We start from the raw sequence: 11,116 nt of genomic DNA on the forward strand, positions 1-11,116 counted from the left end.
CAAGCACGTCCCAGGTCTTCCACTCTCCCTATGAAACTCCAACATGGTGTTGACCCTAGTCCTCATAATCTGCTGGTGCACGACCTTCTCAGCATCATAACGCATATCGTGTTCAAGGGATTGGACCTTGGTGGCAAACTCATCAAACTCCTTTTGAAGATCATTCATGCACGTCAACCTCTCCTTGGCAAATTTCTCTACAGCTTCCAAATTCTTGACACAGGACTGATGCTCCTCATCAAGCTTTTTAGCCTTCTGCATCTTATGATTATAGACTTCACGGGAAACCAACACACTTTGGAGCGTCTACATGAAACAGGAAAAAACATAAATTTATAGGTATCTACAGAGAGTATAAAACAAAGAGAAAGTAAATGCAAATCTAAAGAAGGAAAATCAGACTTACATCAAAGGAGTAGCCCGCTGCGTTGTCAAGAATGTCTTCAAGCTTCTTAGAAGAAAGCTCCTCCATTGATTGAGGGAGCACCATGTCATCAAGCAAATGTGCGAAAAAGTGGGGATCAGCACGAACTGAGTATCTTTGAGTCAGGAGTAGTATGGGAACATCAGAGCTAATGGTGGTTATAGACGGGTTGACATGAACCTTCTTAGTCAGGGGGCTAATTGGGGGACTGAATAAAGGGCTAGACAACATAGGAGCCTTGGATGACTCAGTCTTAGTAGACCTCTCCTCACGAGATCTCTTATTGAACAAGTCTTTACCGGAAATCAAAAAAGGCTTAATGGTTGAGGGCTTAAATTCTACAATTAGAAAATATGGTTCAATCAAGGATAACAAAATAGTCCATACAGATAAGGCCAGTAAGACGTATGTCAGAAAAGAAAGGAAACGACATATAACTTTGGCGTATCTCCGTCCTATGCTCATCCCAGTGTCCTGGTCACTTTTGGGGCTCTCTAAAGTCTCGGAAGACAGACTCTGAACTGACGTAGACAGTTTGATAGCGGCAGAGACGACTAGTTTTCCTCTAGTCCTATGTGCAATATTCTTGGACCTGGCTTTCTTTAAAATACTACTTTCACCTCTCTATAACTTCTTCATATTGGCTACAAACTCCTCGACATTGACCTTACCAGTGTTGCGAATTGGATGCTCAAGACAGTTAGGCCATAGTCTCTCAGAAACATGCAGAGACCAGATCTTGTCCACAATGGCCTTAGTGGCGGTGTCGTTATCATCAAACTCAAAATCACAATCTACGAAAATAAACAATATATAAGCATCTCAACAAATAAGCCTACGATTAAAATGTCTAATTACGGAAGGATAAACATCAAATAATGCTAACATGGATGAACAAATATGAGAGGTACACGACATAAGACATATATGATAAACAGAGAATAATACAGTGAATAAAATACTTGCGGAGAAGATTTGAGAGTCATACCCGTGTTGCTCCAACATTCCAGAAGATAATCGGCATCTTCACCCAGCATTTTCTTCTCAGCAAACACATAGTCTTTCTTCCAATTTCTATCATTGACGGTTTCATTGTTGAGTATCAAGGGGTCCTCAGTGTCTTTATTTGTGAAACCAACTCTACAATTATTGTACTTCTTGAGGCTGTAGGAATGCTTCACGATGCCAACATCAATATTCAGTCCATGTTTCTCTTCGATAGCATCGAGACATGCTAAAACCCTCCATGCAGGCGGCATCAATTGCCCAGGGGATATGTTCAGAGCGGTCAACACACCATCAATAAATTTGGAAAAAGGGAAAATAAGGCCAACATCAAATGGGTAGTAGTAAAAACATACCCATCCCTTCTTGAATGAATCAGCATGAACAGTTGATTCTGGGACAATTTTATATTAACATCAGTGTGGAAGAGTAGCTTCATCTCTTCAAACCGTTCTGATTCGATCAAGCTGGGTTGGCTATCACGAGCATCGAGTAGATTAGTCAAGATCCAATTAGGGTTTTCAAGAGAAGTTTTGGGGGATTCGCTACAACTTTCAGAGCTACGAACAGATTTTTTGGCCATGGTTGTGGGAAGAAAAGCGGTTTTGATTTGTAACAAAAGGAGGAAGAGGATTGAACAAGACATGGTGAATAATGTTACAGAAGAAAGAGTTGTGAATGTATATATAGGAAAGAGGAAGAGCAAAGATAAACACGGGAGAGGGTTTTATGGAAAATGTAGAGCCAATGCATGTATATCCACGCAGCACGCGGAGTGATTACCAAGGAGTGATGGGACGTCTTCCTAGATACATCTAATTATGACAATAGATTTACTTAACCACAATTCTAGCTAAAAGATTTTATAAATTTATTTTTTATATTTATAAAATCTGGGGCTATTGTTATGTATGAAATTTTGGACATGACAAGAAGGAATCACGACATTAACATGACGGGATGTTAAGACAGGAAAAGTAAGAGATCGTCTTAGACAACATTAGTAGAAGAAGCCGACGCCTGGGAGTAGGACTCAGTCTAGCAGCTTCCGCATAAGTAGGAGAAAGAATAGGTAAGCTTATCTCCATGTTTAATTGCAACGATTTGAATGAGAGAAGGGGGGGAGGTTGGAGAAAAAGAAGGAAAGTAAAGAAGATAAGAGGAGGAGTATGATCAACGCAAACACACATCAGCTCACACTCGAGAAAGAGCAAAGAGCATCTCGATTCATGATCAACATATCGAGTATCTTGTATATATTTCTCAGAAAAATTGTATTCATGGTGGCATAATTCAACCTCTTGTAACACATTTTCAAAAGATTAGTGGATCATATTTCGGTTGGGCATAAAATCTCACCCGCAATTTTTCCCGTTCTCGGATTTTCCGCGTCACCAATCTCGAGTGTCTTAGTAGTTTACTTTAGTTTCATTTATTCAAGTTACTTAAGATTAACGTTAATTGATTCTTAGCATTTAACCACCAATTTTTCGGTAAAAACAGATATATCAAAATATTGAACATGAAATATATGAGGGAGTGCGCATTTTATTCATTGATTCAAATAGAACTATGTTTGGTAATTATTTGCGAAAGTTTTGATATGTTAAATGTATATGGTCCATAAAGTATTTGCGCAACTTTTAATATACTTAAATATAAAGTTATATCAAAGATTAATTGAAAACGACAATTTATGTCCGTTCTTGCTTCCACATTACTTCGAACATAAAGCATTAACTAGTAGTAGCAGCTCTGATAATATCTGATTTTTAGAGCATCATATTATTTTACAACAGGTGTATTAAGCAGCTGAAGGGTCGAGAACTTGTCCAGTGAACAGAACAACTCCAGTCACGTCTTCTCTAACAAGAAACATGAATGGGTGGTCTGCAACAAAGTCCTTCAAAATCTTAGTTGAACCACCACCGCATAGTAAAAGAAATGCAGCAGCACATTCAGTGCCTTTTTCATTAACTTCAATGAATGACTTATGAAATGTGTTTTTGACAAACAAACTCTGACCTTCAGGAGATTCATTCACCATCTCAGTAAAATCACCTGGAAAAAATGGTGAGACTAGCCCTAGTCCCTGTAATGCTTTTGATGCCTCAAATCCAAATGATATTTTAAATTTGGGAATCCAAACTTTGCCAACCGGTTCCATGTGACTTGTAATGTACCGGTCAAGAAATCCTGATTCTGAGCCAAGTTTCTCTACTAATGCTGGTAACCCGTCATTTGCCTCTGGGAGGAAAAAGTTCATAGAAAATTGGCGTTGCTTGCATTGCCTTGTTTGTAGCGAAACCTCAACACTTTAAAAGTGTCAAAGGCACTAATATATGTATGTGCTGCACCGGATTTGGTCATGAAGGGGACCTGAATAGAACTACCATCAAGGAGGTGGAAGTCATATGTTTTTGTATTTCCCACCTCAAAAGGATAAAGCCAGTCTCCTTTGAAATAGATAGCATTAGCATAAACAAGCCACGTCAAGTTATCAAACGATCCAGGAGGGAAAACGTCTTTGATAAGGCCACGGGTTTCCTTTTCAACCCAAGAGTTCAATATATCGGCTGACTCATTAGGCTACAATAGTTTACATACATTAACATCAGATATATCATCAATATTAGAAATAGGTAAAGTTATAATAGAAAGCACAAATTAAACCACAGGAAATGACAAACCTTATTCTTCAAATCAAGGGCATCAGAAGCAGCTTTGTACACTTTGTCCACCACCTGTTTAAAAGGAGACTTAAAGGACAGAGATTTGTCGATCCAAACACCATTAGCCAAGGACAAGGTAGGCCCTCCAGAGGATGATCCGTCAGCAAAAATGACATTCATGAGATACGTTGATAGCGAGTTAAGTTCTTTAGTACTTTTAGCTTTAAGGAAAATGAGAAGCTCATAAGTGTTTGGCCTTTAGCAGCAGCTGCAATTAAGCTGAGAATAACTTGCATGGAGAGCGGAGAGCAGACGACATTTGAATCTTTGCCATCATTCTGCAGAATATGTTTTGTCAGTGTTAACGAGACATCAGTCAGGTTCTTTATTGATTTTTGAAACTCCATTTGTGGGATTTTTTTACTACACTTCTAGTGTTTTGAGGATACAATGTTCATCATGAACTGAGAACAATTTGTACACCTTTGCAAGATTTTATATAGAAGTCCTGGAAAATGAAGAGGCCCAATGCATTGTAACGTCTGAATTTAAATGTGTGCGTGTATAAATTACTTATCTGAACCTTTCTGAAATCTGTAATTACAATCAATAACTGAAAAGGCTAAGGGATTTACTACGAAAGAAGATGAATGGATGATCAGAGGTTTTTTACAAAAATTCTGGTCCAGATCAGGAGATTCTGACTATTGCATTTCATGAATAAGAAATTTAATTAAATGTAGTGCTAAAATTTATTTAATATGCCTTCCCGGAATATTAAGAGGTCTATACATGCATTGTTCAGTCTGAACTTTTCTTTTTTGGAAAGAATATCGGAGCTGGAATCTTAGTGTAATTTTCTGTATCTTATTCTTACTTCACAACACAGATAAATAATATTATAATCAATAACTAACTAGAGACTAATGGAATTACTTTGATAAAAGATGAATGAATAATAAGGACTCTACATAAATAATTAAGGTCAAAAGCTGAACTAGACCAAGTGCTTCTTGAAAGAAACTGTATCAGAGTTGTTTGGAGTTAGAGACTAACACTAAGGATGTATACCAATGTTCTAGTTTCCTGCTCAGTAGCTCGTTCAGTGTGGAATGTTTCAATTGAGCGCAACACTAGTTTTCTTTTTATGAGTTAAAGACTTTTGGAATTATATTATTAAAAATAAAAACAGAGCTGATGTTGCATTTGTGGCTATGCTATGTTGGATGCTTTGGAAGAATCTGAACTTTCAAGTGTGGAGAAATTGTTTACTACCTCTGTTGGTGCTTTTCAACATGCTATGCCTTGCTTGTCCAAGTGGAGACAAGCTTAGCTGATTTCCAATAATAGGCATCAAACTAGCGAGGTTGCAGTGGAAAACTGGTCTCAACCGAGTGAAGGTACACTGCAATGTAACACTGATGCCTCTATATTTGCACATATCTTTACTGCAGGCTTGGGGTTAGTGCTCTGTAACTCCAGTGGAGAGATGGTGGCAGATAAATTGGTGTTCAATCCTGTGCTCTGAATTCTGATGCACTAGTTGCTGAAGCGGTGAGCTTAAGGGAAGCTCTTAGTTGGTTACAAAGGGTCTTAAGGATGTGCTTCTAGAATCTGATTCGCAGCTTCTTGTTCAAGAATTATACCGTGAAGATGAACTAGATTCGATGTTTGATCTGATGGTTGGTGATTGTAAACTCCTTCTGGAATCAAGTAGCTCATATCTTAATTAAAGAAACGTACAACAAACGATTAATCTTCTTTTATAAGAAAGTCTCATAAGAAAATACAGGGGATCTAAAAGAGACAGTATAGAATAAGTTTTGTTACATGCATGGTCCATGGCCATGGCTATTTGGTCACAACGCGCAAATGATAAAATGTCCTCGTCTCCCTTAATTTACAAATTCAACTTTGTCGTAGCTTAACAGTTCAGTAGGGGTGATAGTTACACGTAACAATCCAGTACCAGACATCATTCATGCACTTAACCCTGGCGCACCCAAGCTGGACCGAGTTGGGATTAACCACTTGAAGGTAATGCCCGCATTCCTCCCCTGGTGCACAAGTCTTGGTTTTATTATTCCAATACTGCTTCTCGCTCGCATTATAATCCACAATTTCTTTGGCTGTGGCATCACCACCACCTCTAAATAAATTCTCACCGTAAGGTCCGCCTGAATGTTGCATGAGACAGTTTGGGCCTATCTTTTTGGCGTAGTGCCTAGCGTATTTGGCCACAGTCTCGTCCCACGCGATTGGTCCTACACCATCGGCTGCACGAACTGCATTGTGGGCATCGACGAAGTCTTGTGGTGAGTTTTGAGCAAGGGAGGCCTGAACCATGAAGAACCACATGGCACAAACAAGAGTAATGGAATATTTTGGCAGCTCCATTCAATTAGGCTCGATAATGTTACGTGTTTATGATGGGAAATGTAGACGGACAATAAGAGGTATTTTATAGGGGCACGGAGCAGAAATCTTAATTAATCTTTTGGAATCACAAGACTTGAAAAATTGGCCTGTGATCAATTTTTAAATCTAAATGTGAGACCAAATTGTGTGTAGTTTAGTCCCTTGATTCCGTCCCATATGCAAGATGCATCCTTGATAAGCGGGGTAGTATTTAGCATGTGAATAGATGTCACTTTCGTTTCTTGCGTTAAGTAACATCTCCCCGATCAAATTGGGATACATTCGAACTAGTATAATTTGTCATTTCAAACATTTTTGCTCTAAATCGACCATTTTAGGAGCTTATGTCGCAAATAACGTCACCTGCGAATAAGTTTGATTTTTCTTGAACGAAGATGCCTTTTGAATCATGAAGTACGTCTATATATATACAAGTAAATGGTCAAATAAAAACCGCTAAAAAAAATTAAATGAAAATTAAGATAAACAAGCCCTATATACATCACTCACCTCGTAGATCACACGGGGCCTACTTACCGTCTCCCAAAATCCACCCCAGACCCGCCGGGCCTAACCAACGCTCAAATTATAATCTCAAATAGCCCTACATGCAAAATATACCCCAATGGGCCCTAGCTCACTAGGCCCCATTTAACAACCCAACTAATAAAATTTCTCAAAATAATACTTATCTAAATCCAAACTCCATTAAAATCCGATAAAACTTTCAATTCTTGAAATAAAATACAACCAAATTACAATCAAACCAACAAACTCTAAAGAAAATCTAAAAAAATACAAAATTCCTCAAAGTCTTGGAACTTGCACTCTTCCCCTTAAACAACCCACCTAAAAGAGAGAATACCTGCCGAAGGAAAACAAGAAAAACAAAGGACCGGTAGTGAACGAAAGGCTCATATACGGATATAAAATAAAGCATAACTGAACAAATATTAAAAGATGACGAGGCTAAGAACACAAGTGAATATCTGAATGAAGCACAATAATAATAGTGAATGAGACAATATAAAAAAATGAATACTCAACTCACAAAACAAAACTAAATGCTTACCACCCAAAACTTATCATACTCTTACACATATCCTTATCAATTATACATAATAATCACAAGTAATATAATCGAAAGAATAATGATAAAATGAAATCATACCCTTACACATACTCTTACACATATTCTCACACTTACAAAATAATACATAAAATAGCTTACATACGAACATGGGAGATAATCTTACACTTACAGGATGTCCTATATTTTCGGTAATCCAGAAATATGTAGTCATCAAAACTTACAGGGGCTTGTAAAGCACAAAACAAATGCTACCCAATATCTTACAGGGGCTTGCACGACAATAAGCACATGCTACCCAAAAGGCCAAATCATACCCCAATATCTTATAGGGGCTTGCACGGCAATAAGCACGTGCTACCCAAAAGGCCAAATCATACATATACTAGCCATTGTTATACGTGTTCCACAACTTCGGCGACATGCCCATACAATTTAATTACACTGCATAGGAGGTGCCAAGCACGAGATTATCCACTCGCAACGGATGTTTTACAAACTCCCAAGTCATACAAATAACATAAATAACTCAAAACAAATACTCAAAGATCACACACCCAAATATCTTATATCTCCAAAATCATATATAAATATATCAAGATAACCTCAAAACACTATAACCCAACATCACGAAACAAAATAACATAACAAACCACTAATTATTGATAAGCTCAAATCTGATCAGTTTCAAAAAATGCCAAATAAATGCATAAAGACGAATTAAAATTAAAAAGTACGCAACACGAAAGTAGTAGGAAATTCCGAGACCTTTCCAGAATGGTAAGGATCGAAAAAAATGAACAAGTAACGAATTCAGAAAACAAATAAATGCGGACTGCAGAACAGAATCAGCCCCTGATTATAATTATATTTTGATGTTTAAGATATCAAAATCACAGAATTTAGCAGCAGAATGTAAACGCAAATTGCAGATATCTAAAAGAGCTTTCCAGAATGGTATTGCTCATAATATTTAAACAAATATTCAATTTAATACTATTTTTCAAAGATTGGATATTCAAATCCTGAAGTCAAACAGGCAGGTCATATAAATTGCAGAAAAACTCATTTTAGAGCCCGAATTTCACAAACGGCAAGGAACGAAAGTTATAGATAATTAAAAGACCTTTCCGAAATGACCAAAATCAACAAATTCTAACAGATAACGAATCAGATATGAATTTAACAAGAAATTAGATCGTATACAATGAAGAATACGGAAACGAAAAACAAGAGAACAAAGAAGATATCCGTACCTCGAGATCTTAGTAACCGAGAATGAAAATCAATAAATTTAGAACCCCAATCACAAGAACCCTAATCCCTTAAACTCCAAATCCATAATCTCCGATTTGACTTTGTTGTTCATCTATTTCTCCTTGTCTTGCCTTCTCTTTTCCTCTTTTTCTATCTATATTACTCTCTCCTCTTCTCTCCATCTCTTTCTATCTTCTCCTCTTTTCATAAAACGTAAGTAATCTCTTTTTGTTCTCCCTGGTGTTTTTTTTTCAAACCTAACTCTTCTCTTCCTTCTTTTTTTTTATTGAAACCCACACCTTTTTTTTATAAAAGCCTTACTATTTTTTTAGCTAACACTCTTAAAACAATATTCTGAATATAAGAATAAAAATAAACTTATGAAAACTATTTTAACTATAGCATACTGACATTAATAAATAATTAAATCAAATAATTCAACTAAAAATAATTATAAAAAAATCGGGATGTTACATTCTTCCCTCCTTACAAAAATTTCATCCTCGAAATTTAATTGACACATCTCTTTTTTTAAAAAAAACGGATATAGACAGACAAGAAAAGAACACGAAGCGAATAACATTCTTAACTAACAATCCATTCTAAAGTCTACCCACACTCACAGGTCGAGCCTAAAGGCAACTTTAAGGCTATAAGTCTATCTTACAACTACCCACAATTCATACATCGAGCCTAAAGACAAGTCTACAGAATCTTAAAACACTAGCTCTGATGCCAACTTTAACAACCCAACTAATAAAATTTCTCAAGATAATACTTATCTAAATCCAAACTTCATTAAAATCCGATAAAACTTTCAATTCTTGAAATAAAATACAACTAAATTACAACCAAACCAACAAACTCTAAAGAAAATCTAAGAAAATACAAAACTCCTCAAAGTCTTGGAACTCGCACTCTTCCCCTTAAACAACCCACCTAAAAGAGAGAATACCTGCCGAAGGAAAACAAGAAAAACAAAGGACCGGCAGTGAGCGAAAGGCTCATATACGGATATAAAATAAAGCATAATTGAACAAATATTAAAAGATGACGAGGCTAAGAACACAACTGAATATCTGAATGAAGCACAATAATAACAGTGAATGAGACAATATAAAAAAAATGAATACTCAACTCAGAAAACAAAACTAAATGCTTACCACCCAAAACTTATCATACTCTTACACATATCTTTATCAATTATACATAATAATCACAAATAATATAATCGAAAGAATAATGATAAAATGAAATCATACCCTTACACATACTCTTACACATATTCTCACACTTACAAAATAATACATAAAATAGCTTATATACGAACATGGGAGATAATCTTATACTTACAGGATGTCCTACATTTTCGGTAATCCAGAAATATGTAGTCATCAAAACTTACAGGGGCTTGCACAGCACAAAGCAAATGTTACCCAATATCTTATAGGGGCTTGCATGGCAATAAGCACGTGCTACCCAAAAGGCCAAATCATACATATACTAGACATGGTTATACGTGTCCCACAACTTCGGCGACACGCCCATTCAATTTAATTACACCGCATAGGAGGTGCCAAACACGAGATTATCCACTCGCAACGGATGTATTACAAACTCCCAAGTCATACAAATAACATAAATAACTCAAAACAAATACTCAAAGATCACACACCCAAATATCTTACATCTCCAAAATCATATATATATATATATATATCAAGATAACCTCAAAACACTATAACCCAACATCACGAAACAAAATAACATAACAAACCACTAATTATTGATAAGCTCAAATCTGATCAGTTTCAAAGAATGCCAAATAAATGCATAAAGACGAATTCAAATTAAAAGGTACGCAACACGAAAGTAGTAGGAAATTCCGAGACCTTTCCAGAATGGTAAGGATCGAAAAAAATGAACAAGTAACGAATTCAGAAAACAAATAAATGCGGACTGCAGAACAGAATCAGCCCATGATTACAATTATATTTTGATGTTTAAGACATCAAAATCACAGAATTTAGCAGCAGAATGTAAACGCAAATTGCAGATATCTAAAAGATCTTTCCAGAATGTTATTGCTCATAATATTTGAACAAATATTCAATTTAATACTATTTTTCAAAAATTGGATATTCAAATCCTGAAGTCAAACAGGCAGGTCATATAAATTGCAGAAAAACTCATTTTAGAGCCCGAATTTCACAAACGGCAAGGAACGAAAGTTATAGATAATTAAAAGAC

The 11,116-nt window shown here is 36.3% G+C and overlaps 1 protein-coding gene and 1 pseudogene across 1 annotated transcript; both read right to left on the reverse strand.

Annotated features, from left to right (window-relative positions):
• Positions 1–3,143: 3,143 nt before the first annotated feature.
• Positions 3,144–4,508, reverse strand: LOC141693875 (serpin-ZX-like; annotated as a pseudogene).
• Positions 4,509–6,033: 1,525 nt separating this feature from the next.
• LOC141691302 (pathogenesis-related protein PR-1 type-like) lies at positions 6,034–6,498 on the reverse strand. Its single transcript, XM_074496035.1, has one exon. It carries the CDS (start codon positions 6,496–6,498, stop codon positions 6,034–6,036), a length of 465 nt encoding a protein of 154 aa, XP_074352136.1.
• Between the last annotated feature and the right edge of the window lie 4,618 nt (positions 6,499–11,116).

This window comes from Apium graveolens, chromosome 10 (assembly GCF_009905375.1).
Source record: "Apium graveolens cultivar Ventura chromosome 10, ASM990537v1, whole genome shotgun sequence".
Lineage (NCBI taxonomy): Eukaryota > Viridiplantae > Streptophyta > Magnoliopsida > Apiales > Apiaceae > Apium > Apium graveolens.

Coding starts and splice junctions, on each gene's coding strand:
- LOC141691302 (XM_074496035.1), bottom strand. CDS start 6,498: ATGGAGCTGCCAAAATATTCCATTACTCTTGTTTGTGCCATGTGGTTC.